Source organism: Trichoderma evansii (genome assembly GCF_050947405.1).
Source record: "Trichoderma evansii strain SZMC 28006 chromosome Unknown GGI43scaffold_5, whole genome shotgun sequence".
NCBI lineage: Eukaryota > Fungi > Ascomycota > Sordariomycetes > Hypocreales > Hypocreaceae > Trichoderma > Trichoderma evansii.
Genome location: NW_028145201.1, coordinates 1,131,140 through 1,157,339, shown reverse-complemented (window position 1 = coordinate 1,157,339; position 26,200 = coordinate 1,131,140). Strand labels below are relative to the sequence as shown.

The 26,200-nt window shown below is 46.4% G+C and overlaps 10 protein-coding genes across 10 annotated transcripts; 7 read left to right on the top strand and 3 right to left on the bottom strand.

Annotated features, from left to right (window-relative positions):
* Positions 1-1,006: 1,006 nt before the first annotated feature.
* Positions 1,007-3,235, top strand: GGI43DRAFT_399955 (uncharacterized protein). Its single transcript, XM_083205401.1, has 2 exons — positions 1,007-2,072; positions 2,141-3,235. The coding sequence occupies exons 1-2, from the start codon at positions 1,412-1,414 to the stop codon at positions 3,157-3,159; spliced, it is 1,680 nt and encodes a 559-aa protein (XP_083062776.1). The 5' UTR covers positions 1,007-1,411; the 3' UTR covers positions 3,160-3,235.
* Positions 3,236-3,853: 618 nt separating this feature from the next.
* Positions 3,854-8,056, bottom strand: GGI43DRAFT_399953 (alpha/beta hydrolase). Its single transcript, XM_083205400.1, has 7 exons — positions 7,544-8,056; positions 7,089-7,482; positions 6,743-7,043; positions 6,402-6,686; positions 6,105-6,348; positions 5,909-6,053; positions 3,854-5,855 (listed from the first exon to the last, which is right to left on the bottom strand). Exons 1-7 carry the CDS (start codon positions 7,560-7,562, stop codon positions 3,917-3,919), a joined length of 3,327 nt encoding a protein of 1,108 aa, XP_083062775.1. The 5' UTR covers positions 7,563-8,056; the 3' UTR covers positions 3,854-3,916.
* Positions 8,057-9,128, bottom strand: GGI43DRAFT_399951 (uncharacterized protein). Its single transcript, XM_083205399.1, has 2 exons — positions 8,556-9,128; positions 8,057-8,504 (listed from the first exon to the last, which is right to left on the bottom strand). Exon 1 carries the CDS (start codon positions 8,979-8,981, stop codon positions 8,685-8,687), a length of 297 nt encoding a protein of 98 aa, XP_083062774.1. The 5' UTR covers positions 8,982-9,128; the 3' UTR covers positions 8,057-8,504; positions 8,556-8,684.
* GGI43DRAFT_314486 (uncharacterized protein) lies at positions 9,057-11,602 on the top strand. Its single transcript, XM_083201747.1, has one exon. It carries the CDS (start codon positions 9,352-9,354, stop codon positions 11,335-11,337), a length of 1,986 nt encoding a protein of 661 aa, XP_083062773.1. The 5' UTR covers positions 9,057-9,351; the 3' UTR covers positions 11,338-11,602.
* Positions 11,603-11,867: 265 nt separating this feature from the next.
* On the top strand, positions 11,868-12,578 carry GGI43DRAFT_381915 (uncharacterized protein; the record flags this gene model as incomplete). Its single annotated transcript, XM_083203186.1, has 2 exons — positions 11,868-12,039; positions 12,094-12,578. The coding sequence occupies 2 exons, from the start codon at positions 11,868-11,870 to the stop codon at positions 12,576-12,578; spliced, it is 657 nt and encodes a 218-aa protein (XP_083062772.1).
* Positions 12,579-13,419: 841 nt separating this feature from the next.
* On the bottom strand, positions 13,420-14,731 carry GGI43DRAFT_314447 (uncharacterized protein). The gene is made up of 4 exons (XM_083201746.1): positions 14,224-14,731; positions 14,020-14,146; positions 13,870-13,953; positions 13,420-13,771 (listed from the first exon to the last, which is right to left on the bottom strand). Exons 1-4 carry the CDS (start codon positions 14,494-14,496, stop codon positions 13,596-13,598), a joined length of 660 nt encoding a protein of 219 aa, XP_083062771.1. The 5' UTR covers positions 14,497-14,731; the 3' UTR covers positions 13,420-13,595.
* A 1,214-nt stretch (positions 14,732-15,945) lies between these two features.
* On the top strand, positions 15,946-16,912 carry GGI43DRAFT_432831 (glutathione S-transferase; the record flags this gene model as incomplete). The annotated part of the gene is made up of 2 exons (XM_083209649.1): positions 15,946-16,554; positions 16,647-16,912. The coding sequence occupies 2 exons, from the start codon at positions 15,946-15,948 to the stop codon at positions 16,896-16,898; spliced, it is 861 nt and encodes a 286-aa protein (XP_083062770.1). The 3' UTR covers positions 16,899-16,912.
* A 2,298-nt stretch (positions 16,913-19,210) lies between these two features.
* Positions 19,211-19,834, top strand: GGI43DRAFT_381912 (pheromone precursor protein 1; the record flags this gene model as incomplete). The annotated part of the gene is made up of 1 exon (XM_083203185.1): positions 19,211-19,834. The coding sequence occupies one exon, from the start codon at positions 19,211-19,213 to the stop codon at positions 19,832-19,834; it is 624 nt and encodes a 207-aa protein (XP_083062769.1).
* Positions 19,835-21,296: 1,462 nt separating this feature from the next.
* GGI43DRAFT_314145 (uncharacterized protein) lies at positions 21,297-23,173 on the top strand. The gene is made up of 2 exons (XM_083201742.1): positions 21,297-22,128; positions 22,183-23,173. The coding sequence occupies exons 1-2, from the start codon at positions 21,488-21,490 to the stop codon at positions 22,829-22,831; spliced, it is 1,290 nt and encodes a 429-aa protein (XP_083062768.1). The 5' UTR covers positions 21,297-21,487; the 3' UTR covers positions 22,832-23,173.
* A 1-nt stretch (position 23,174) lies between these two features.
* On the top strand, positions 23,175-25,657 carry GGI43DRAFT_314146 (PLC-like phosphodiesterase). Its single transcript, XM_083201743.1, has one exon. It carries the CDS (start codon positions 23,441-23,443, stop codon positions 25,178-25,180), a length of 1,740 nt encoding a protein of 579 aa, XP_083062767.1. The 5' UTR covers positions 23,175-23,440; the 3' UTR covers positions 25,181-25,657.
* Positions 25,658-26,200: the final 543 nt, after the last annotated feature.

Here is a 26,200-nt window from a genome sequence, read left to right as displayed (position 1 = left end):
TATTCGGACCCGGACCCACAGACGCCGGAACCCCCGGAGCCGGAACCCCCCAGCGAACGGAGGAGCTCGGCGGCCAGTACACAACAAGCCAATTCGCCACAGGTACTAGAGGCCCGAGAACGCCAATAAGCCACATAAACCTCAGGATTCGAACGAGCACTGCGTCAGAGAACACAGCTGTCAGCAGTTGTTCTACGACGCAGAGCTTGTGCAGTGACGGACTGACGCCAACGGAGGAGCCACACCATTCATTGATGATTTCAGCATGGATTACGGGGCCAACGGCTCACAGCAATTGTGCCGGGACAGCCCCAATTATCGATACTAGAACAGCTGGCGGTTATGGCATATGCGCTGCAATTAAAGGCTTTAATAAAGTTATGATAACTCGCAATAAAGCGGTTGTAATGAGCCTCAGTAACCTAGAGCAGCAATTAAGCCGAGTATATATGCGATTATTCCGCAAAGTTATAGAAACGCTATGTATAAGAGGAAATAGAGCGGCAATAGAATAGATCCCCCGAAGCGTTGAAAATGAATTGGCGACGATAGCCAAGACGCATGCACCGCGATTAAGAACGGAGCTACGTTATAAAGATAATTCCCTGAAATACGGTCTATAATGCTAAATATTTAAAATTAAAAACTGAAAGCGGAATACTATATTAGAAAAAGTCGGTAACTACATTATTAGGATAAATGCAGGATTGCCTAGAAATTACTTTTGGCTGCTTTATCATGAACTTTTACAAAGAGAATGTAGATATCTGGCCTAGCCGGGAATAAATAAGTTACACTAAATAATTCTCTATAGTAAATTAAAAATCGACATTATATTAGTGCAGTTATTTCCCTAGGTCGCATTGATTATTAAATTGAGGTTTTTAACCAGGAGCTAATGATAGGTTCAAAACTGCCATGGGCATAACCCTGCGCTAATCTCCCAATATGTGCTACATTCTAGCCAATACCCTTCTTAAGCCTCATAGGATTGAGATAGTTCTCGGCATAGTTTGCCGGGCGAGAGCCTTAGGGTCTGCCAGCGCAGGCAAACATATTAACCTTGCGGGGGCTAAATACACCCTAGCCTTCAAACCGTCATTAAACAAGGCACGCGGATATCCCTGTTGTTGTTCAGCTGAGTCTGCACCTTCGCTAGTCAGACTTTTCCCTAGACAACTAGCTGCTCCCAGTCAGTTCTCAAAAAGGGTATTCTTTGCGATATGGCATCCCATACACAGCTCTTTTTTCTACCATCACTGCCGCTATCCGACCATACTTAAGGTCGTCGCTCACCCCACAGAAACATTCAAAGCCATCTTGTTGCTGTTAACCCAGTCTCTCGCCTCATATACGGAGCTACGCGCTTCATTAGAAGGATTTGCGCGAAAGGGAATCCCGAGTTTCCATCATGTTGCAGATGCCGGCTCCCGAAGTTAGCCGCCCTGCCCAAACTTCTCTAGCCCCTCGAGTGCCGGTGCGTTCAGAACCGTCTACAACGCAGAGAGACTCAACAGTCCAACGCGGACATACATACTCACTAGAAGATCACAATGCTCGGGAGGCTGGTCGACTGCGAACTGAAGCCAGGAAGTATTTAAATAGTCGTCCGTGGATTACCTCCCTGATGCACAATGAAAGTCTCCTGGACTTGGCGCGCGGGTGTGGCATCAATGAGACGCCAATCGAGATAAATGCGTCTTTCCTGGAGCAGCCGCTAGACGTACAGGTGCTAGAACTTCCGACTGGCGAAATCCGCGAACTCAAGTCTTTGACGCAACTTCGAACATACGTCCACAGTCCCGATAAGCCATCGGTATCGCGGATCTTTTTTGTGGCCCTCGAGACCCTCTCCACGGAAGCCCTTGGCCTTGTCGGTTCCAAGCTCGGTATTCCCATTGATGCTCTGGCGCTGCACATGGTGCCTTCTCCGCCACTGCACTTTTCGCTCCCTTCGAAACTCGACGCCAGGCCCTCGAGTATTTTCGAATATTTGTCCCTCGTTAAGGGATCTGTATCCACCAAGAAGGTCTCTCTTTCTCTCACTACGGATAGTCACGGTTCTTCAACATGTGAGCCCATTACATCAACTGCACCCCCGAAGCTGCTATACACTGACCAGTGGGATATATACATGTAGACATTTTTCTTTTAAAGGATCAAGCACTGGACTACAGAGCCCAAAGATCCCTCGAGTTCTACCTTGAGCAGCCTAAAATCCGAGAAACCGAGCTCACTTTCTCCTTTGCACTAAAGGAGTGTTTAGCAGAGTTAATTTCGCCGGTACCAAGCACGAGACAGCCTACAAACCCATCCATCAAGTCCGTTATAGAGGCCGTCTATCCGATTGTCATCTCAGAATGCACTGCTGCATTGGACTGTCAGATGAAAGAACTGGACCAGAAGCTCGCGTCAGTGGAAGCGTATAATAAGAGAACCAACCTGACAAAAATAGGGCTTAAGAAGCTCAAGGATGCGCAGCCTCTCTCATCCTTCTTGTGTCAACGTCAAGTCGAAATTATTAGCGACTTACTGCAGAATCTAGACGAAACCAGCAAGATTCTCAACTCGAAAGAGAGTGACGAACAGCAGAACCAGCAGAACCAGCAGAACCAGCAGAACCAGCAGAACCAGCAGTATAGCGCAGCCAGAGACGATGACAACGGCGACAACAGATATACGCCCGTACCACCGCCAGGAGATCCGCGTTCAAGCCAGCAGCAATACAGCGCCGATCTTCAATGCCTCATCACGCAAAGTGACCGTTTCCGCAAGGACAACGATCGTTTCAGTGAGCAGAGACAGGCCATTCTAGATGATATTCTGCCGCCTCATCCCCCGACGAATCCGACCGCCCGATACATGCAAAACCGGCTGGACCAGATTGTCTTCAGCACCAACCCGCTACTGTCGCTCACCTTTGTCGCCACCGTCTATGGGATGAACATGGACATTTTCGTAGATGGCGGATATGTTTCGCTAGGGAAGTATCTAATCACCGCGCTTGTGTTTGCGGTCGGAGTGTTCTTCGTGACGTTCTTCTATGAGCCGACGCTCTTTTATATTTCGCATATGCTGCGGCGAGGCGGCACCGTGTTAGCTGTTCCCAAGTGGCTGCAGCAGAGGAGGACGGGGAAGAGTAAATTGGAGGTGGATTAATGAAGCGGAGAGCAGGAAGTGCTATATACAGTAGACTGATACCCAAAAATAAAAAGAATACCAGCTATGTTCCTGATATTCCTTGCTGCCAAGGTACGCACTGCTTATTACCACGCACGGTACCATTCGTCACTGTATATGGTCTGCGCGGGTAAATGAAAAAGTCCCCCCAGAGATCTCCCTGCCGCAGGACCTACGAATATGTACTCCTTCCTGAGGCCTGCTCCGGCCCAGCAAACCCGGCTCCGAATCCATCTCCCAGACCCACGGAGCCCCCGAGACCGACCTCTCTCCACCGCACCCGGTCAGCAACGACACCTGCACCAGAACTCCCATCACCGGAACCACCCAGCGGACGGAGGAGCCTGGCACCCAACACGCAACCAACCAACCAAGGGACTAGAGACCCTATAATGCTAACAAACTACGGAGACCACAAGTATCAAACGAACGCCGCATCAGAGAACCCAGCTACCAGCAGACCATCTAACCAGCCCCTAAGCCGGGTGCCGCGTCAGGGCACACAGCAGCCGTCAATCCAACCAACCAACCAATCCTATGGGCTTTAAGCCCTGAAACATCATTTATTGCTCCCACGCTCAAAGCTTATAATAAGACGCTATTTGCTAGGATTGAAGCTCTCGAGTATAGCTTCCGCGTTATGCAGTATAACCAACTATAGTGCCAGTATAGATACATGGAGACATATATATTACCCAAACATCTACCTACTTCAAAAGAACTAAATGCACCTATCTTAAATAATTCGCCATTTTTCCAAGTTCGATAGGGAAGATATCGTATAGGGATGACTTTGCCCTAATCTCCGCTCCATGATAGAAGTACACCTCTCCATCAAGGCTACAGCATCGCTTGATCTGCCTAAATCCTTCCAAGTGTAGGCAAGATTGTTCATCGCAACTAGTGTATCCGGATGCTCTGCTCCAAGGACCATCTTCCTCATCTCTAATACTTGTACTTCTAGGTCTTCTGCCTCTTCCCATCGACCCTGGTTCCCGTATGTTGTCGCAAGAATAGACATGATATTGATTGTATGCGGATGCTCTGCTCCAAGCACCCTCCTCCTTATCTCTAGAACCTCCAAGGCTAGGTCTTCTGCCTCTTCCTCTCGACCCTGGCTCCCGTATGTTAATGCAAGATTGTTCATAGCGGTTAGTGTTTCAGGATGTTCTGCTCCAAGGATCCTCTTCCTTATCTTTAATACCTGTACTTCCAGGTCTTCTGCCTTTTCCCACTGACGCTGGCTCTGGTATGTTAATGCACGATGAGACATGCTATCGAGCGTATGTGGATGCTCTTCTCCAAGGACCCTCTTCCTCATCTCTAGAACCTGTACTTCTAGGTCATCTGCCTCTTTCCATCGACCCTGGTTCTGATATATAACGGCAAGATTTGACATGCTAATAAGCGTTTCCGAATGATCTGCTCCATGCGTCCTTTTCCTCATCTCCACTACCTGTAGCCCTAGATCTTCTGCCTCTTTCCATTCTCCCTTATAGCTAAAATATCCTACCATGTTATGCAAAAGGGATGCCTTAGCTATATCCTTATTATTTGAATCGGGTCCATTTTGTTTTAGCACAGAATACGCATGAGGAAGATATTCCATGCATATGCTATGAGTTTCGAATTTTCCATATGGGTAAGTGGCTGACATTGTTTTAAAAGCATATTCAGTAAACTTGGTTATCATGTCCTTATTAATAAGCCATTTTCGCGTTACTAGCTGCACTAGTCTATGCATAGTGAGGCTTTCGTCTTTTCCTTCTGAGATGAAACAGAAAGCTTTAAGAGTACCTAATGCCTTTATAAGATCTTTCTGTGTGCTACCTTCAATCTGTTCTGCATTTCTTTGCCGATAATAATCCTTCACAAAGTCTTGTGGGATTGCTTGGAAATGAAATAGACTTAAGAATGAGAGAATATCGCTTGCTAATGCTTGTTGCTGCTTAATTTGCTCGAAAGAGATGATCCAGGTTGTTGTGACCGCCTGCGGGGTCTCGGAGTCTCTTCCTACAGTTGCAAACGGCTCACTAAGCTGATCGACGAATGTAGAGTCGCTCTCGTCCAATAACCGGATATAGCCATCTATGGACATGGAATTTCCTTGAATAAATGAAGCTGCTTGTGCAAGTGCAAGGGGCAGATGTTCAAGCCTCAACGACAGACGAGATGTCTCATCTTTGGAAAGTTGTTGGATACTTAGTATCTTTTGCATAAGTTCGTGAGATTCGCTTCCAGTCATGTTGCTAACCTCGATGGGAGACTTATTTGGGCATAACTCGAGACCTGCTTTCTTGTTTCGGGTTGTAACAAGGATTGACCCGTAATTGCAATCTGGTATGAAGCGAGCTAGGCTGTTGCTTGTTTGACTTGCTTGGCTTTCCCCGCTTAATATGTCTCTCTCCTGTAAATTAGGAGAGAAAAGCTCCGCATCATCAGCATTATCGATTATCATTAACCATTGTCTTTTGTCTTGCTCCCTTAACCAAATTTGAACAAGTAATAATATGTTAGCCTTTGGGTCATCCCACCCAGATATGTTGCATTTCTTAGCGATAAAAGCATATGATTCACGGAAGCGATCTGCATTGCTAGCATGAACCCAAAATACTGAGATGTCTGGGTGTGCCTCTCGGATCCAGTATGCATAGGTTATTGCAATTTGGGTTTTCCTATGATGCGTTAAAATTATTTTTTACTACTAATAGGGAAATAATTAACATACCCAACGCCTCCAAGGCCGTAGAGTGCCACTCTTCTGCGTGACTGAACAGGTCTTTGCTGTTGGCTTAACCCAAACTGCTCTTTGATGTTTTGTAGAACTTCAGATCTTGCAACAAAATCTGGGTTCTGACTGTATGGTACCAGAACTAAATCTTTCTTAGCACATATTAGTTCTTATTTCACTATTCTTTACGCACACTTTGATGTTGATGTTTGCAACCGATCCCGGCCTGTAAAAGCTCGTCTAGCGAGCCCCTTGATTTTATCTCGTACAGTTGGATAATCAGGGTCATTAGGTACAAACTTCACCATGTCAGAGTGCGAACGGTTAATGGCACAGATATGCTCCGCGCCATCCTCCCAAGGACGACAATGTGTGGCCGAAAACTTTGTTACAAGGATTGCATTAGGACCAGACATTTCCCATTTGCCAGACTGGCCCTATTTTTAGTTAGTGGTATTATCAGGCGTAATGATTTTATTAAAACCCTCACCTTCTGTGCTGTTGGTGACTGCAGAGTCTCATAGAAGCAAAAGACTTCTGAATCACCCTCACCACCTAAGGCGCTGACAAAATCTCGATGTTGACTGGTTAGTGTCTGTGAATTGTAATGGTTGAGAGACTCTATTAGCGAACGGTTCGGCCCGTCTCCAACCATAGGGATCAGCGAGCTGATATCCATGCCATGATGCGGGGTTCCGAAGAAGACGGCCCCGTATACAGCGCGGATAAGCTTTTGATCATCTTCATTTTTTGATCGCGATAAAGATATCAAGGCCTGTCGTATACATTAATATCAGAAAATAAACGCATTTACATTAATATGCGGCTCACTTGCTTGATGATTAGCCCTCCGAGACTATGGCCAATAAGAATGATGGGTCGGGTCGTTGTAGCGTTCGCGAGCACTTGTAGGCTAGCATTAAACTTGGTAGCGAAGTCTTCTAAATTCTGCATGCTCTCGCTTCTGGCAACAGTTGACTCATAGCCGTAGATCATGACCTGAGCTATTGGTTGATTGTTGTTCTCTAAGGTGAGATCGTAGGGGAGAGAGTCACGCAACCACATGTGGCTTCCACCTCTCTCCTTAAACGAGCCAAAGGCATGTCCTCCGAGGCCAGATAATGCAATGACACTCCAAAAGTTAGCCATAGCTATATTTAATAATTGATACACTTACTCTATCTTATGATCTTGTGGAGACGGTGTGTAGAGTGCAGTTATACCATAAAAGTCCCTGTCAATTGTCAGGTGTTGTTTGCGGCCAGGCTTTATGTCAGTATCAGACACTGTCGAAATCGGAATAGCCCAATGGCGGCCATGCTGAAGCTGAAAAGGTGTATTTTCAAAAGTTATTGTGGCCACCTGGGATTTGCCATCATTCTCAGAGGCAAGAGACTCAATCTCCACCACATCTCTAATGCTCTCTTTATCTTGTAGGAAAGATTGCAATTCTTGAGAGCCCCAATCAGCTGGCACACCGCTAACACGGAAGGTGTTAAACTTAGTTTCTTTTGGCGCTACTCTTTGTCCCTCTTTGAAATTCACTGTGGATCGCGCCGACCGTCTCAGAACTAAATAATGGATTAAAATAGTTAAGAATAGCAATTGCTATTAGAAAGCCAATTTGCGTACCTTTTCTAATCCGCTTCATGGTTTTAATGGCACTGGCTTCATGATCTAATCTCAAAATGGCCAGGTGATCTTAAGTCAATCATGGACTGTGTTTTGACGTGTTGTCTTGATGCCGCGGTTAGGTTAGAAGAGCTTCTTGCTTTCTCGTGTGTGACAATTCAATGCGCTAAAATGATGCGGGGGTTAGGTAAGAAAAGTGAGGGGAGCTACAATAACCCCACCTACATGTGCTTCAATATTAGTATATACAAATGTACTTTCGAGTCAGCGATCGAATTAAACAACAGCCCTGTCAAGCATTTCTCGCGAGCTATTCTCTTAGCCAAGCGGAGAGCGAAAATCCACTGTGCCTTAATACCTGTTTCATGATAATAAGTTTGGGCAGCCAGTATCATTGAATAGGTAGAAAAGAGAGACTTTATTCTTGCTCTCCATCCCTTGTACAGCATGAGATTTTATTTAAATGGCTGGTGAATTATGAAGTACTACTATAGACTAAGACTAGGACTGATAGCCAATATACAAGATAGATAGCAGATATATAAAACCTTCTAAAATCTATATATGGATCTAGTCTCGGCTATTGAAAGTGTTATTGACTATACCATGGTTCATACCCATTTGAGAGCCTTTATTATGATCTCCAAACTGAATTTTCACCCCCGTTTGAGTACTTTGAGCATTTTCGGCTGCGGTTTGAATACACGAGAGGAGCTCTTCAAGTAAATTGCGGGACACACTTAGAGCAGTCTGCCCAGCTGCTACCTGGCTGATTGCATCAGTACGGTCGGCTTTTGTCTCATTCTGCTCTCGCTACGCTAAAACTAGCGCTCCTAATTTCGAATTCATCTCGGCCAGTTGACTATTTATTGTTTTAATCGCAGCGGTTACTTTAGTTTTCTTCGTTAATATAACCGTCGCCATCTCTATAGTATTGTCTGCTTGTTGCATGGAGCTATGTCTAAGTATTTGATGTTAGAGCTCTTCTTTCTTTAGATGATGGCTAACTTACAGAGACGCGATGGTGACGACTGATGTAAGATTAATCTTGCAACTCTGAAGCTGCTCCGACATAGACTTTATCTGGCCTTGTTTGAAGACCCCAACTACTGCCTGATCCCGCCAAGATAGTTTTCCATCATCACTGTGCCGAGTCCAGCGGCCTAAGGTTGTCCTGAATTTGTCGCATGAGTGTGCATAACATGATCGTAGGCTCTAACTGAGCAACTACGCTGTCGCCCAGGGATTTCCACTGTTGGTCTGATATAGCCTGGAGAGATTTTAAGGAATTGTCAATAGTAAGAAGATCGTCCTTGATTAATCTAATAGCACTGGGTGCATCGCGAATCATTTGTATATCGTCCATTAGAAGTCGCACTCCATGTAGCGCAGGCGCAACAACGCCTATCACACTCGCCGCAATGCTTAATGGGTCCATTTTAAAGCTGAATGATCTAATGGATTTATCGCTGGCATGAATCAAACATCACAGAGGACGCAATAGCGACCTAATTTATTATTCATCTAGCTACCTAGGTAGGCTGTATCACATGCTGCCTTCAGTCTCATCCCTATAATCCTATACCCCGCATTTCCCATTATATAACCTCTTTTCATTCCTTACATCACGTTAAATACAGACTACAGCTCATCAAACGCTTGGTCTTTGATCGTTTAGCTGCAAATGGCACTGGTTGCTTTTGGTGATCAGAACAATGGCTCTCAGGTGGCGTATAATAATGGGACGATCAATAATGAGTTTCATATTACTAGTAAGGTTAACGCTTGTTTAGGCCGAGCCGAGCTAAATGTGTTTAGAACGACTGGAAACGCCACCGCAACCGTTCCCACTAATACCATTTCGCCGCGACCCTGATTTTGTCAACCGTGGAGACTATCTTGACCAGATCAACCGGTGCTGCTCGGAGTCAGCCGGCCGGGTAGCGCTTGTTGGACTTGGTGGCATTGGTAAATCGCAACTGGCCATCGAATTCGCCCATAGAATCGCTGAGGAACGTAGCGATATGTGGGTGTTCTGGATTCATGCAGCTACGCAGGCGCGTGTTGAAGAAGGCTTCAGGGTGATTGCCGATGCCGTTAAATTAACAGGGCGGAATCAACCCAAGGCTAATATTTCGCTTCTTGTGAAAAACTGGTTATCTAATGAAAATAACGGCCGATGGATGATCATCCTTGACAGTGCTGATAGTCGCGAGGTGCTGTATGGCTCAGATGAAAGTGATGGTGGCCAGCGTCCCTTGGCGACATACCTCCCACAGAGTCGGAACGGGTCTGTTGTCGTGACCACGCGCAGCAGAGATGTTGCTTATAAAATAACCGGGAGCAATAAGAATATAATTGAAATTGGCCCAATGGCACAGACAGATGCCCTTATTCTCTTGGAGAAGAAGCTGGAATCGCTTTCAGATGTTGATATAGCGAAGAATCTTATACACGCACTTGAATGTGTTCCACTGGCCATTACCCAAGCTGCAGCCTATATTCAGTCAAGGGTACCGCGGAGTTCGATTAAAAAATATCTAGCCGAATTTCAAGAGAGCGAGCATAAGATGGTTAAGCTTTTAAATCATGATGCTGGAGACCTGCAGCGGGATGGGGTAGCATCGAACGCAGTCCTAAAGACATGGCAAATATCTTTTGAATATATTCACTCTCAACAGCCTTCTGCGGCAGATCTTCTATCACTAATGAGCTTTTTTGACCGCCAAGGCATTCCCGAGTGGGTTCTTAACCCTGCATTAGATGAGACTGGAAACTCGGAATCTGAGAGTGGTGGCGACGGCTCTAATAGCGAAATTGATAGCGGTACTGGCAGTGATACTGGCAGCATATTTGAAAATGATATAGTAATGCTGCGGAACTACTGCCTTATTACTACAAATAAAGAAGGGGATAAGTTCGAGATGCACAGACTTGTACAACTCTCGATGAAAAATTGGCTGAAAGCGTTTGGACTGCAAGAGATGTTTGAGCAGCAGTACATCGAGCTGATGGCAGAATCATTTCCAACGGGAGAATATGAGAATTGGGCTATTTGTCGGGACCTTTTTGCACATATCCAGGTGGCCCTCGACTACCGACTGGATGAGAATATGCTAGAAGAGTGGGCGACTCTCTGTCATAATGGGGGAGTATACGCGCATTTACAAGGGAAATACGATATTGCGGAGCGAATGGCAAATAAGGCCAAGAAAGCTTATGAGAAGATGTTGGGAAAGGACAGTATTTTAACTTTACAAAGTATGTCATTACTGGCATCAGTGATATCAGATAAGGGCCGGTGGGAAGAAGCTGAGAAGCTTCTGGTGCAAGTTATGGAGACTAGCAAGATAAAGCTTGGAGCCGATCATCCAGGCACCTTAGCAAGCATGGGCAACCTTGCATCTATATATAACAATCAAGGCCGGTTGGATGAAGCTGAGAAATTGGAAGTGCAAGTTATGGAGACTAGCAAGATAAATTTTGGAGCCGATCATCCAGACACCTTAGCAAGCATGGGCAATCTTGCAGTAGTATATAAACGTCAAGGCCGGTTACAAGAAGCTGAGAAGTTGGAGGTGCAAGTCATGGAGATTCGCAAGACTAAGCTTGGAGCCAACCATCCAGACACCTTAGCAAGCATGGCTAATCTCGCATATACTTGGAAGGACCAAGGTCGACATGAAAATGCTCTAACACTAATGAAAGACTGTCTCCAAGCTCGCCAGCGAGTTCTTAGCCTGGAGCATCCAAATACCCTGGAATCTTTGAGTGCTGTGGAAGAATGGAGTTAGAATGTTAGTCCAAATCAAGCCTGCAGAAACATGCCTGATACTTAAATTTCACATCAAAATACCTTCCCCACAGAGCTGCAATCTGCATTCAGGTTTGGCCTTTATTATACTGCCTGTCTTTTTTCTAATCATGCATTCGGAACAATGGTTGTCTTCCCTACAAGGCTACTCGCTCGTTAAATTGCTGGACTGGCAATGGGGCTATAGATGCCTTTTAAATCTGGAATTCAATAATTCAAGGAATTGTTGCCTTGAAGCCACTCGAAATTCAGGTCCTCCACCTCCATGATGGCAGTGACATATGGCTTATTGGGAAAGTAAGCTGCCGATTAGCCTAAGGAGATTTTGCGACACTAGCGTAGGTAGTCTCATAATTAGGGCATCCATTAGGCCATCCAATAACACATGTATCAATCGCCAGAACAAGTGTTCTCACAACACAAGCCTGTACAACCATCATAAGCTCAGTCTTCATTCATACACATCGAGATCTCACTGCTTCCGCCTGCCAGCAAATCCAATTCAGCATAATGGGAAAGGAACGACTCTCAAGGAAGTTACTTGCCGCCAAAAATATTGTGGTTGCATTTGTTCGGCCGGGCGTGTCGCAAAAGACCGTGGAAATTTTTGATGAGGAGTTCGCAAAAGGCAGAATGACAGGCGACGCATGGGTTGTTCATCCCACACGATCCCACGGAGAATGTATATCATCATCGTTCTCCACGAAGCAGAGGTTATAGGCTGATCAATGAGCAGGTGGAGTCAAAGAGTTATTAAAGATAACTACGACAAAGTTCAGCACTGCAGACTGTGAATACTACCCCTACTTTGTGATACTAATTGACGACCGCACAACGGAAGACGGCACCGTATTACTTGGGCAGCAGGATCCGTGGTATCCCCCACTATGGACTCTACGAATCACGCCACGAAGTTTGTCGGTTTTTCTCAGCGTTGCAGACATAGGGCATACACCTATTGAAAGAGTTTTGAACAACGACAAGCCGGAGGGTGATGATTCATGGGCGCGTGATGTCCCATTTGACTATTCAGCTGAGAATAAGCATAAGAACGCGCGGTACTTGATAAGTCTAAGCCAAGATGAAGACATGCACCAGAACGCCGAACGCATCCGCAGAGTCACAGTCAGTGGCTTGAAGATACAATGGTATAGCGAAGTACCTGAGAGTGTCCTTGTCTTGAGCGGAGTGTACAATGGGAAGCGTGAAGTATGCGCATAGGAACAGTGGACTATATACCTATTCACAAGTGGAATAGCCCAGTTGTCCCTTTGCTCGTGGTATAAGAAGCCTATCTGCCCCAAATATGAATCTCAATATTACGTACGAGGCCCCTTTATAGTAGCCCACACATTAGTTAGACTGAAGAAGTAGGATTATATAAGAGATGGCGCTGCGCTGTAACATATGTATATATACTTTGTATTAATTTAAATACAGCAAAGAAGCCAGAGAAATCTTTATACACCTTTGCTGCTTTTAAATTCTGGAAATCCATTCATCTCAACAGTCTGCAACCCATTTGCTTTATGCCTTAATGACGGCGATATTTATCGTGACTGTCTAGAGCTATTAGATGCGCTGGATATGATTGAGACCTATAAGAGGTTTGTTGAGGCAGCTCTGGAGGCATGGCATACAGTAGAAACCGAAATAAGCCCGGCTTTATTCATGGTGAATCTCTTTCATTCTTCTTTATAGAACAACTCACAAACAGCAAGATCAAAATCAATGATCAAACGCACAAATCTGTGACATTTAACTACTCCACTATTACAATACATTAAGGCAACCTTGCAATAGCTCACAATAATTTCACAGCTAACCGAGCTAATTGATCAAGATGGCTAAGGGAGGCCACAAGGAAACGGAAACAACCGCCATAATCGGCAAGTAGAAGGCAGAAGCAAAGAGCCCAGCTGAAAAGAAGAAGCTAGGAGCCTTGCAGGATTCCTTCAATAGGGGCAAAGGCAGCAGAAAACTTGCTCGCCCGAAGAAATCGGATAAAAAGTTGAATAAATATGAAGCAGAAAAGGGTACATCTACCTCAGACATCGTCTCTATGAAACTAACATATGAGACAAAAGAAAGACCGGAGCATATTTGAATGCAGGAATTCTCTATTAACACTACTAATATTGGAATTTCTCTCCAACAAGTTTCTCACTGAGGGTCCAAAGTTGCTCGGCGATTTCCAGGTCCATAATGTATTCCTTGGCTGTACCAACTTGGCAATGTTCAAGATATGCCCCCGAGCACTCTATTCCCAATTCTTATCAGTTTCAAAACAACCATGATGAAGCAATAATAGCAGAAGACACACTCACCGCGGAGTTTCGCATCTAGAACTGATAAAACTATCGTAACAGCGCCTTGTTCGACGGTTCGCGGATCTATTTCTTTCGAAACTACCCCTAATAGAATATGTCAATTTTAGTCAGGTAGCTGATGTTTGTTTTCCATGAGATGGCATTTGCCACCCGAGGATATCAATATATTCAGCCATCCTTACCTCTCTCTGCAGCTAATTTAAAGCCTGCTAACATATCGTCGGAAGTGATACCGGCATTTTTCTGTAGTGGAGTAGCCTCAACATCTATTTCGATGATTAGATCCAACCGTCTTTGAAGCTTCCATATGGAAAGCAATATTAGGGACTTACAGCCTGGATTTACAGAAAAAGCAGCACAGCCGGAAGCCTTAAGGTGTTTTGCAAGCGCAACAGAGAAAAGAATGTTGGCACCTTTGGATCTGCCGTAGGCAACCCATGGGTCATATGCCTTGCCGTCCTACAAAGGTTAGATTTTCGCTTTAGAGTGAGTTTCAGAGCCTTTAAAGACTGGTTCCTAAGAGTCAGGCTTCTTACATCAAAGTTCACATCCCTAAAATCCGGGTCTGCCACCTGGTAGCCCCCACTGATAACATTTGTTACTACACCCCTTGCGTTTTTAATCTCGGGCATTAGCAGATTCGTTAACAAGAAGTGCCCAATATAGTTAGACGCGAACTGCATCTCAATGCCGTCCTTTGACGTATTGTATTTTGCCGGAGCCATAATCCCGGCATTATTAATTAGCCCGGATATTTCATCTGTAAGGGACTTGATCTTTCGTGCAGCGTTATATATTGATTGATCCATTATCCGCTAAGTCAACATACACGTAGTGAGTGTTGACGGAGGGATTTTCGGTAGTGAGCTTGTCAATAACCGGTTGAATCTTCGATTGCGATCGACCAACAAGTATAATGCGCTTGGGAGAGCCGAGGGCGAGACTAAGGGCTGCTCCAGCACCAAGGCCGCCTGTGCTAGGACCAGTGATAACAACTGCATATAAGTACGTTCAGGCAATGAACATCCCGGGAGCAATCTGAATATCTGGATAAACTTACAAGTCTTGCCTTTGGCTTGAGCTTTGAATTGATTTATAACATCATAAAAGGTTGTGTCATGATCGAAAAACGAATTCGTAGCCATAATAACGGTAAAAAGAATCCCAATTGGTAAACTTAATATTGGTTATAATTGAATGCTATTGAAGACAGTATGATTGACGTAGAAAAGACAAAGCAGATAATGTTCTATACCATCGATCGTTTTATATTCAAAAAGAAGGGAGAAACATGGTGAAATACACTATGCATCAACATTATTGCGTGACATATCTTTGCTTCCACAGCTTTATAATATTAGCTTACCAATCGCTCTGCTTGCATACATAGATCCAATAGTGAAACTCGCTTTCAATAGTAGTTGGTTATATTTACACAATTAGATTAATAAACGCAGCTGGCGTCAGTATAGTAGACAAATTAATTGTAACTGAGCAGCGCCGCAGATCCACAGAGTAAATTAAGCGGCCGTGACTGCGAAATTGGGAATACGAATTTTCTTAACGTCGGGATATGGCCGTGGCGGGTCTGCCTTGACTCCGAGGGCATAGTTAATCACCATCGAGAGCGAATTTCCAGGACCTGCAACCGTAGGCAATTGATCGAAAGCGAACCTCCCTGGCGACCAACCAGTCACATTCATAGCTTGGTGAGCTAATATTACTAACGATAGTTTGAGTGTATTGAGTATATTTCCTGTGTCAATGATAGGAGATATGATATACAGCCGTTTAACGGTTTAATAGACAGAATAAAGCGTTACCTCCGAGACCGTGCCTTTCGAGATGTCAGCGTGGAGTTTACTGAGGCTTTAATCTCTGGGCAAGCTCTCTCGGACCCAATTTATTGCGAGACGGATATTTCGGTGCGTACAGTACCAACTGACGCCAGACCATTAAAATGTAACCAATCACTATCGAAAGCGAATTTCCATAAATGGCCCCGAAACTCCATAAGGAACCAAATCCATCCTCCACGACAACTTTTCCTAGAAGCTGGGGCCTGGTCATAACGGTCAGAAAACATATTATTAATCAGTTCGGGCCAAATAATAGTTCCTCAGGCGCCGCATCCGGCAACAGAATCTAGCAAAGAATTACAAAAGGTATAATAATCATATTGATGGAATTAAGAGTATTAGTATTAGCTCTTTCGCTATACAACTTTGATATATTGCGACAAGGTAACAGCTGCAATCATGTCATCTCCAAGTCTTCAAAGTGGAGGACAGCAATTCAATGATGACATCTATTATCTTTACTACTGGCCTGGTCTACCAGGCCGTGGTGAGTTTATTCGGCTGGTTCTCGAGCAGGCAAATGTCAAGTACGTTGATGTGGCGTTACAGGAAGACGGCATGAAGCAGTGTATGGACCTCGTTAGACCGTCTGAGACTTGGTCAGCTGGTGATACAACCAACCTTGCCGTCTGCTACCTACCAGCACTGAGGCACAAAACCCTACTTATCAGCCAAACTAGTAACATCCTCCAGTACATTGGGATGCAGATGGGGCTCGCAGGCGACCTAGATGCAGATCCAGGCACGGCTTACCGGGTCAGCTCTATGGCGATGAATGTTGTAGATGGTCTGTGTACTGAGGCTCATGACACTCATCATCCTATTGCCAATGCCCTATTTTATGAGGAGCAGCGAGAAGAAGCTATACGACGAAGCAAAGAGTACGTTTTCAATCGACTTCCCAAATTCATTGGGTTCTTTGAGAGAGCGTTACGGGGCATGGCCAGTGGCCAAGGCCCATGGCTTTGTGGTGGTCAGCTAACGTATGCCGATTTGACATTGTTTCAAGTAAGCCAAGCAACCCCCATGAATAAAAGGGGAATGAGGGGAGACAGAAACTTGCAGATACGTAAAGGAGGCATCTACTTACTCAACTAAAGGGAATCGACGGTACCAAGCATATGTTCCCACGGGCTATGAGCGATATGGAGACTTCGGGCAAGTACGATAAAGTCTTTCGGCTCTATGAAGCAGTCAGGCAACTCCCACGGATAGCGGCATACCTGCGGAGCGATCGACGTCAGAAATACGGCGTCGGGATCTGGCGTTTCTATCAAGAACTTGATCACAGGCCGTTAGAATTGACAGACCAGCGTGTCTATCAAGGACCTTATGACTATTACAAAAACTAAAATAGATACGTAACTCGGCTCTTTCTCTATATTACAAAGGGTAGATGCTTTGCCTACTCAGTAACATTGTCCTTTCCTCTATACAACCGGTATCTTTGGATTCCACCTTACGACAAGTCTACAGCTCAATTCGACGGTGAGAATGTTAGCCAAATGCTAACACCGCCATAACTGTTCGAATAATATATTAAACAAAGTTTTTTTGATATACCTTATAATCAGCCGGTCCAGTCAGCGTGGAAGCAATTTCCGGGTACTCTTGATGGAAATCACCCAGCGTAACTAACTTATAGCCCAACCGCTGATACCATGCCTCCAATTGTATCTGCATTGCCTGGTGAAAGGAGGTAGGTGCTACTAGCTCTAACTGTATAGCAGTGCATCCTACGCTACGGCAGTGCTCTTCAATAAAACAGACCAGGGAGCTACCAATGCCTTTGTTGCGATGAGCTGAATCTACCGCAAGCATACCAAAATTTCCAAGGGTTGGCGTTAATATTTTGAACCAAATGCACCCAACGGCTTCTCTTGCTGTGCCATTATCGTTGTTGCCTGAACTGGCATCCAGCGAAATCCTTTGCTGAAGATAAGCGATGGCTAGATTGCCATTCAGGATAAGATTTGCTATCTCAGAGCCGCAGGGGTCGGTACGTTGGTATTTCGTATTGAAGGTGTCGGACCAGGAGACTGAGTATGCATTGTTTACGAGGTGACTTAAGCTCCTGGTAAGGGCTATATTTGTAGCTTCTGATGGCATGGGAATCTCAACGGCAATGCTTTCTATTAGCTGCGATGGCGTCTGCGGTAATGCACTCATGGTCCATGCGACTCCTTAAGTTGCTGTTAAGTAATCGATGTCTGTGTTAAGATGCGGAAGATTTCTGTGGCCTACTAAGCCAGAAGCATTATACTGCAAGCTGCTTTTTATCAGATTATATTCCACAGCAGGTCATTATTACGACAACAAATCACACTGAAACTAATCACCCCGCCTTATTTCACATCTTGCCGTGCTTACATTTCACTTTTGAACTACAATAATGCTTACCCATACGTAATACGCTGAGTATTTCCGTGTTGCTGAGCCTTGCATAGTAGGGCATATAACACATCCTTGTCATCAACGTTTACTTACGAGGCAAGGGTACTGTACTTCATTGACCATATAGGGTTTATAAGCTAGAGAAAACACATAGTAAAAAGATGTTGGAACCTATGTATACTTATAAAAAGAATTTAAAATGAAGGCTTTAGTATGTATGTATGTAAAGAGATTTTAGAGCTTCTTATAGCTACACATGCTGGATCTATTTGTACATAACAGGATTACTGTTATAGGCCGTTATAAATGGCAGTGCTAGCCTAGGCTGCTACTGTACTGTAGTATTGACCGATATTTTTAATCTATTGGCTCAATTGGCCTTCTCTTTCTTCTCTTTCTGCTTCAGATGCCACTCATGTTTGCGGCGTAATAAGTGGATCCGCTCGGCTGTGGCTTTTTGTCTCGACGCAGCCAGTTGCCCGATTGGGGTATCAATAAGACGGACGTTCTTCAATAAACGCAATTGTCTCTACGCAAATAAGCGCCGGCACCAGCTGGCAAACAAATTCGCTGACAATTTATCCCGTCTTTGGAAGCGTCTTCAGATGAACGAGTGCGCTTGACATTATTTCGTCTCGTGTCGTAGAGGAACGAACTCTCTCTTCAGTAGTTATTAATAATCCTCGCATCTACGAGACTGTATCAAACACTTGGCGAATATTTTTAGCTTCTAAAATGAGAGTAAATAATACATTCTAAACACTGTTTCTTCAGACGCCTCCCGTAAATACTGGGAATCCCAGCTGCAGCCATCCGTCTCCTCATGGCCCACCGCCCGCTATTCTAGAATCGCTCCTACTTTAGCCTCATCTACAACAAATACGGGCGTCTTTTCAACAAACTTCGACCAGCACGGTCTTCAGCATCGCTCAATGAACAGTCCCTTCCACCAACAATTGAAACAGTCCGGCTAAACACCAGTCGTAGTCAGTCCCGTGTACTTCTGTAAAGGCAGTCTGAGTGCAAAGCGGCGTGGAGGCTTATTGACAAACACGCTCAATAACGATGCTCAATAACGAAAAAGAGTGGATTTCTCACTTGAGCTTCTACCATAGATATGCAAACGATGGAATCGTCTTCTTTTCCAGGTTAACTCTTCAAACATATAGTCTTCCCATATTCGCATCTATCATCCTGTCTTTCCTCCATCTTCATCGCATCTCTTCTTCACTGCCTCAAAAACAGCTGATTCCAACATCTTTCATCCAAAATGAAGTTTCTCACCGCCATCACCCTCTTTGCCACCGCGGCCATTGCTGCCCCCAACCCCGAGCCCTGGTGCTGGCGCGTTGGCGAGTCCTGCTGGAAGGCCAAACGAGCCAACGAGGCCTTTACTCTTGCCGTTCGATCTGTAGGCGGCCTTGAGTCGGGCATCGAGGCTCGCAGCGAGTCAGCCAATGGCATCCCCAACGAACTCGCCTACAAGGCCATCGGGGGTCTCGAAAACCTTGCCATCCTCGTCGCCCAAGCTTCCGAAGACCCTTCTACCTTCTTCGGCAACCACACCCAGCCCGCCAAGCGCGATCTCCAGGAAGAGGAAAAGCGCTGGTGCTGGAGAGTTGGCGAGTCTTGCTGGAAGGCCAAGCGAACTGACCAGATTCAGGAGGACAAGCGCTGGTGCTGGCGTGTTGGCGAGTCCTGCTGGAAGGCTAAGCGTGTCGCCGAGGCCGTCCTTGATGCCACTATCGAGGGTGACGAGAAGCGAGGCGTCGAAACCGAAGAGTCTCCTGCCAAGCGCTGGTGCTGGCGAGTTGGCGAGTCTTGCTGGAAGGCCAAGCGCAACATTGAGCTGATTCAAGACGAGGCTCGCAGCCTCATTGAGTCCCTGCAGTAAATGACCAGTCTTAATATGTTAGTCTTCTTTTTCAGCCCTTAACATATCAATACTTTGATCCAAAGATTGCTAATATTCGCCATCCATAGAAACACAAACCAACACAATGGCGGTCACGTTTCATGAGCCATGCACTCATTCACTTCTTGCTCCCCTGGTATCCACTTGCGATAGTACAGGTTCACACAACTAGGCGGGACTTGCTTCTCTATCAAAACTTTCCCGCTATTTTCATTGGGTAAATATTTTCAACCCTAGTCATCAAAGACTATGCCGGCATGGCATGACAAGGATAGTCGTGGATGTCTTTTTGTATTATAGTATAGTTCCAAGAAATGGCATGGCACAACGCTTTGCAGAACATCTCAAGCTCGTATTTGGTGAAATTTTCCATGAGCAGATTTGTGACAGATTTGATCCAAGAGAATGCAAGTAAATCGTCGAGTAGACAGATATATGCACTTTGTGGATGAATATTGACGGTAGGAACGCATAGCGTCTCTCGTAAGATGCAACCACACAAATACAGCCACGATGTTTGTCGAAGCGAGTATCTGCGATTAGATATCAAAGTCGAAAATTTTTCGACTTGTATCTCTCGTAAATGGATCTCATAGGCCATCAAGCAAGCAATTACCCTTCATCAGGATTATGGACTAGGACCAGATGACACAGGTACCAAATCACACTCAGGTGCCATGAGCAGCCAGAGTCACACATCCCAAATCAGACATGTCAACGCCCTGAAGCCCCACGAAATACATCAGCCTACGTCTACAACATGAAAAGTCATCAAAATCACAAGTGATATAAGGCATATATATGTACGCTCAATCATTGCGGTCCCCTCCATTTGACTCTTTGAGCCAGGAAAGCACCGCACCCAAGATTGCTCGCTTTCTTCTCCGTTTTCGTTCCTCAGGTCCCCGGCAGTCGTGAGCCCACGCCCGAAGACGTAGCCTCGTACCAGGTACTCGTTTTTTGCAAGTGTGGAAGAACCCGAACGTGATATTTGCGTTGTTCATGGAGAAGAAAAAAGGAAAAGAAAAAAGAAAAAAAAGTTTCGGCATCAGAAATTTTTCTAAAATAGGCAGCGGGTCGTTGAGAGTGGGGTCTGATTTGCGCCTGGGATTCGAGGCAGCCATTGTTTATTGACTAAGTTTGGCTTTGCTCCATAATTTTTTAGTTTGGGTTGTAAGTCGTTGGTACCTGATGACAGTAAACAAGAAGGAAAAATAATGATGTCAACGAAAGAAGAAGAGCTGTTGTAGTAGCTGTGCAAAAAGAGCAGCAAATTGTGTGTACGGAAAAATAAAAGGTTTAAAAAAATATTGAATAACAAGAAGAAGAAAAGCGGTAGTCTCAGTGCATATCACGCGTATTCTCCCCCAAAGCCAAAACGCTATGCATAAAAGCAAACCCAATCCCTGCAAGCGAGTGCGAGCTGAACAACAAAACATGTGACGCCTAATCAGAGGCGAATTGCATGAACTGCACATGATGCAGGGGAGCCTAATTTCCTCATGGCATGCCCGTTATAGCGCAGACGTCTGCCGTTTCAGCATAAGCGCCGTGTCTCTGCTCTGTCATTAAATCGCAAGATCGCCTCCCATCGCGGTAAAATGCGATGGTGATCGATCTGACAGATTCACCATGCCGAACGCCATCATAACGTGGTTCCGGCGCCGGCGCGTCGCAAGAAGCAATAGAAGGCAGCGAGCGCCATCGGCTTCGTCTGCGAAACTGAAGGAGGCTCTGCCCGTACCACCGCATCCGAAGCTCCCCTCGCAGCGCCGAGCTCGCCTCACCCCGACGCCATCATGTGAGGACCTCACGTCTGCGGCCAGTGCCGCCACCGCAAACAGCTCCTTCTTCACCAAACTGCCCTTGGAGATTCGTCGCAAGATCCTCATAGAGGCTTTTGGAGGCCAAACGGTCCACATGGATCTTATTTACGACCACCCGCTGTTGCCCCCAGAAAAACAAGCCGACGACTTAAATAGGGAGAGAGAGCCCCGGGCTCACGGCAATATGAATGTCAATGTGCATCCTCTCACTTGCAGTGTAAACAATCTCAGAATGGACGACTCGCGACCGAAAGAGTGGACATGGAGAAGCTCCGTCTGTCACCGAAACCCACCAGGGTATCCTCTTGGCGAGGGAGTTCAGGCCGGCGAAGACTACTGTCGATATGGCCAGACGCAATGGCAAATTAGGTGTTCAGCTTGGCCAGGCAAATTCCCGTCGAAATGTCTTATAGGAGCGATGGGATGGCTGCGCAGCTGTCGCCAAGCGTAAGTTGGATATCTCACTGTCGCTGTATCCGGTTTCTGATGTGTGTTTGCTAGATATGTCGAGGGTATCGATATCCTGTACTCAACCAACACGTTCCACACAGCCAGCAAGGAAATGATCCTCAGCCTCAGCTCCATTCTTCTCCCTCAGCGACTATCTAGCATCACATCCGTAGAGCTCGTATGGGACTTTGCGCCGTTCCCAAGCATCCATCCGGAAGTTATCAAGCCCCCGCTATCGGACATGGCAAGCTTCCACTTATTCCTCAACGCCATCCCGAGGACGTTTCCCGCCGTAAGAAGAGTGCACATATCACTGCAAGGACGAATATTCCCGACGAAAACTGTCGACGGTAGAACCACCTGGGACAACAATATCGACCGAGCCGACGAAATCCTGCATCCGGTGGACAACTTTGTCTTGGAGCTACCGCCCAACGTTCAAGACTTTTCGCTCGGCATTCCAAGCTCTCTATATATGGGTCAACGAGATCGAGCTCTCAAAAATAAGGACCGGGTAGAGCAAGCTCACCTGAAACAGAATGAGCGGCATTGGCGACCGCTGAAAGCATCCAAAGAGCGAGAAGGTTATTGGGTATGGCTGGGGCAGAAGGATTTCACCATGCCTATTATTTGCACCATGGGAGAAGGAGGTTATGAGGATTTCATCGGAAAGGAGAACTGGGTCCTTTATAAATTCTAGAAGCGTGTTTTTTTCATCCCCTCGTTTTGGATTTCATTATACCATGTCGTTATACTGTTTTCTTTTTTGTCGCAAGATTTGGCGTAAGCCAGCGTCTATTTTCGGGTTACCCTATGCCGAGCATTTCTGTCCTCTCAGCGAGTTATTTCATATATCTTTGTTTATACGCTTATCTATACATACATCTATTTAAATAGCAATTTATCAGCTCCAATTCAAATAAAAATTCATTTCAGTTGGTCTATAAAAAAAGCCATGATCAGGCGGCGCATGATGAACGCTGGTCTGATGATGAGTGTGGCTTTGCTAGGATCAGGTTACCCCGCCATAAAGCTCAGACTCAGCCATCACCTCCTGATGCAACACTGAATGCTGTACTTACTCTTGAGCACTTAATTCTCAAAGACCTGTTGAGTCTATCAGTATTATTTTAGTTTCGTTCATCTTGAAGAGTGCAAAAGTGCGATATCAGTAAGAAAGATTCAAGTTATCGAGCTCCAGGTCTCATCATAGCTTGCAGCATAGCTTGGTAGCTCAACTCGCGCTACACTCAAACAGCTCATCCCACCTTTTGCGTAACAGGGTTCACACACTCATAATAAGACAACCATGGCCGATATCACATCCCGCCTGGCAGGGCTCAACCCCTTCAACTCAAACAAACTCGACGATGACGACAAAGGCGATGTCATGGCGCCTGCCGCCGGCAGCTCGCGCAGATCCGACACCGCAAAGGACCAGCTCAGAATCAGCCGCGCTCTTCGGACGTTCATCCATGAGAACAGGATTCTCTCTGAGCGCGACGCCGGCCTAGACGACAAAGAACTGACGCCCGCCCTGCGAGAGCTGCTGGCCCGCCGCAGCTTCGAGGCGCCGCCGTCGCTCATCGACCCGACGTACCCTCTGCCCGAGTACTTTGTCAGCTCCAGCCACAACACGTACCTGCTGGCCAACCAGTTGTACGGCAAGTCGTCCCCGTCGGCGTACGAGACGGCCCTGACCACGGGCTCGCGGTGCGTGGAAATCGACGCCTGGGACAACTCGGACAATGAAGATGAGCCCAAAGTAACCCATGGCTTTACGCTGGTATCGCACATCCCCTTCCGCGCGGTGTGCGAGACGATCCGCGACGTGTACGACCGCGAGCAGGCGGCGGACACCTTCACCGCGGGCACGGCTGGCGATCCGGCATCGCCCATCCTGTTATCGCTGGAAAACCACTGCGGCCCGCACGGCCAGCTGCGTCTCGTGCAGATTATGAAGGAGGTCTTTGGTCACCGCCTCATAAGCGAGCCGGTTCGACGCAAAGGCACGCGCGAGCAGCAGGGGAGCGGTGAACATGTCACTTTGGAGGATCTCGGTCCCAAAATTTCCGTCATTGTCGAGTTCCATCTGCCCGATGAGGCCACCGACAGCAACAACAGCGGGGATGACAACGACGACGACGAGGAGGAGCAGCAGAGGGTGGCCCGCAAGGCGTACAACGAGAAGAAGAAGCAGTCGTCCTCCACAATCATCATCCCCGAGCTGGCGGAGCTGGGCGTGTACGCTCAGTCGGTGAAACCCAAGGACAACTCTTGGTACGATCCCGGACAGCTGATCAACGGCCCGCATCACCACCTCATCAACGTGTCAGAGTCTGGCTTGTCCAAGCACCTGCCGGACCACGCCGTCCAGATCTCGCACCACAACTCGCGGCACCTGATGCGCGTCTTCCCCAAGGGCACGCGCATCTCGTCGACGAATCTGCATCCCGAAAAGTACTGGGGCGTCGGCGCCCAGATCTGCGCGCTCAATTGGCAGACGTACACCACCAGCGTCCAGCTCAACGACGCCCTGTTCAATGGCACTCCCGGATACGTGCTCAAGCCGGCGGCGCTACGAGCCAACGGCAGCGGCGATCTTCGCACGGGTCGAAAGAAGAAGCTGCGCGTCCACGTTGCTGGAGCCACGGATGTGCCTCTCCACGAGGACAGAGAGCGAGACTCGATCAAGCCCTACCTGACGTGTTCGCTGTACAGCCCACTCATGGGCGACAAGGAGACGAAGCGAAAGACTGAGCCTTACAAGCACCACACACTGGGGTTCCTTCATCACGGAGAGAACCCACATGCCACGAATCCCCTCTGGGACGAGACCCTGGAGTGGGAGTATGAAGACAATGAGTTGGTGTTTCTGCGCATGCTCATCAAGAGCGACGACAGCTGGGCAAGGAACCCAAAGTTTGCCGTTGCGACGGTGCGGCTGTCGTATGCTCCTGTTGGATGGACCTTTGTCAGGATGAACGATCTCCAGGGTATAGAGTCTGACTGCACGTTACTCGTCAAATTCGAGTTTGAGGACTTGTAAATGATGAATCTTGCTTGCCGGCTACGAGGTTGAGACGGTCTTTAATGCCTGATGAAGCTCCTATTATGCGACTAAAGAAATCTATGCTTGAATGTATAAGTACTAAAGCACATATGAATGGTAGTATATAGTGATAATACCCTAGTAGTACTTAATATGTATCCTTCGTATAAAAGCATAAGAGTAGATGAACCAATGAATCGTTTCGGTGATGTTATCAATCGCTGCTCTGAGGGTTCTCCGGATTAACCCAGTCCACGACCCCACGATCCTCCAGCCCGATTCTCATACGGATTAATTTGTAGTATCCGAGCAATAACGTCCATGTTCGTTCCGGAATCCCAGATCAATATTTCCCCAGATCAAAACCAATCAAATCAACAACCCATCATACGTTCCTCGAGATACTAATCCAGTCTCCACTCGTATAACCGGGGTTCCCCAGATCGAACCAACACCAAAATCGGGCGAGAGAGAACCCGGCGTTGGATGATAGTTGGGAAGTAAAAACGCCTGAAGTAATACTACTCCGAAGCTTATTGCATATTGACATCCTGCGGGGGAATCAAATTGAGTCTACGCCGGAACTTCCGCACGGTTCCCCGATATCAATTTTCCTTAGTATCTCGCAATCTTCTCCAGGTGAAACATAAATTACTGCTCCAAGTCAGCAACGCCCGGTTCTCGCCCTTTGCACACTCGTGTTTTGGGCTGTTGGCTCGTCTCGCTGCCACGGTGCGTATACTTTGTCTCTCCATCCCGTGCCATGCTATGCATGTAGCATACAACGCAAGCATTAGTAACACCCCAATGGAATGTGAATTGATTTCCCATTCAAGACATAAAGGTAAAACAAAAGGTCTATTTATAGGCTGAACCCTAGTTGACAACCTTCAGCAAACTTAAAACCTTGTTGCATCAGCACCGCCATCACAATCACAAACAGTATGCTTCTACTTCGATTCTGAGTGCAAAATGAGTGAGACAAGGGTAAGAGTGATATAATGCTCTACATGCCAT

Coding starts and splice junctions, on each gene's coding strand:
- GGI43DRAFT_314146 (XM_083201743.1), top strand. CDS start 23,441: ATGGCCGATATCACATCCCGCCTGGCAGGGCTCAACCCCTTCAACTCA.
- GGI43DRAFT_399955 (XM_083205401.1), top strand. CDS start 1,412: ATGTTGCAGATGCCGGCTCCCGAAGTTAGCCGCCCTGCCCAAACTTCT. Junction 2,073..2,140: donor TAGTCACGGTTCTTCAACAT/GTGAGCCCATTA, acceptor ATATACATGTAG/ACATTTTTCTTTTAAAGGAT.
- GGI43DRAFT_314145 (XM_083201742.1), top strand. CDS start 21,488: ATGCCGAACGCCATCATAACGTGGTTCCGGCGCCGGCGCGTCGCAAGA. Junction 22,129..22,182: donor CTGCGCAGCTGTCGCCAAGC/GTAAGTTGGATA, acceptor TGTGTTTGCTAG/ATATGTCGAGGGTATCGATA.
- GGI43DRAFT_399953 (XM_083205400.1), bottom strand. Junction 6,349..6,401: donor AGTCACCAACAGCACAGAAG/GTGAGGGTTTTA, acceptor AACTAAAAATAG/GGCCAGTCTGGCAAATGGGA. Junction 6,054..6,104: donor GCAAACATCAACATCAAAGT/GTGCGTAAAGAA, acceptor AGAAAGATTTAG/TTCTGGTACCATACAGTCAG.
- GGI43DRAFT_314486 (XM_083201747.1), top strand. CDS start 9,352: ATGTGTTTAGAACGACTGGAAACGCCACCGCAACCGTTCCCACTAATA.
- GGI43DRAFT_314447 (XM_083201746.1), bottom strand. CDS start 14,496: ATGGATCAATCAATATATAACGCTGCACGAAAGATCAAGTCCCTTACA. Junction 13,954..14,019: donor TTTTTCTGTAAATCCAGGCT/GTAAGTCCCTAA, acceptor TCATCGAAATAG/ATGTTGAGGCTACTCCACTA. Junction 13,772..13,869: donor TAAATTAGCTGCAGAGAGAG/GTAAGGATGGCT, acceptor ATATTCTATTAG/GGGTAGTTTCGAAAGAAATA.
- GGI43DRAFT_399951 (XM_083205399.1), bottom strand. CDS start 8,981: ATGGACCCATTAAGCATTGCGGCGAGTGTGATAGGCGTTGTTGCGCCT.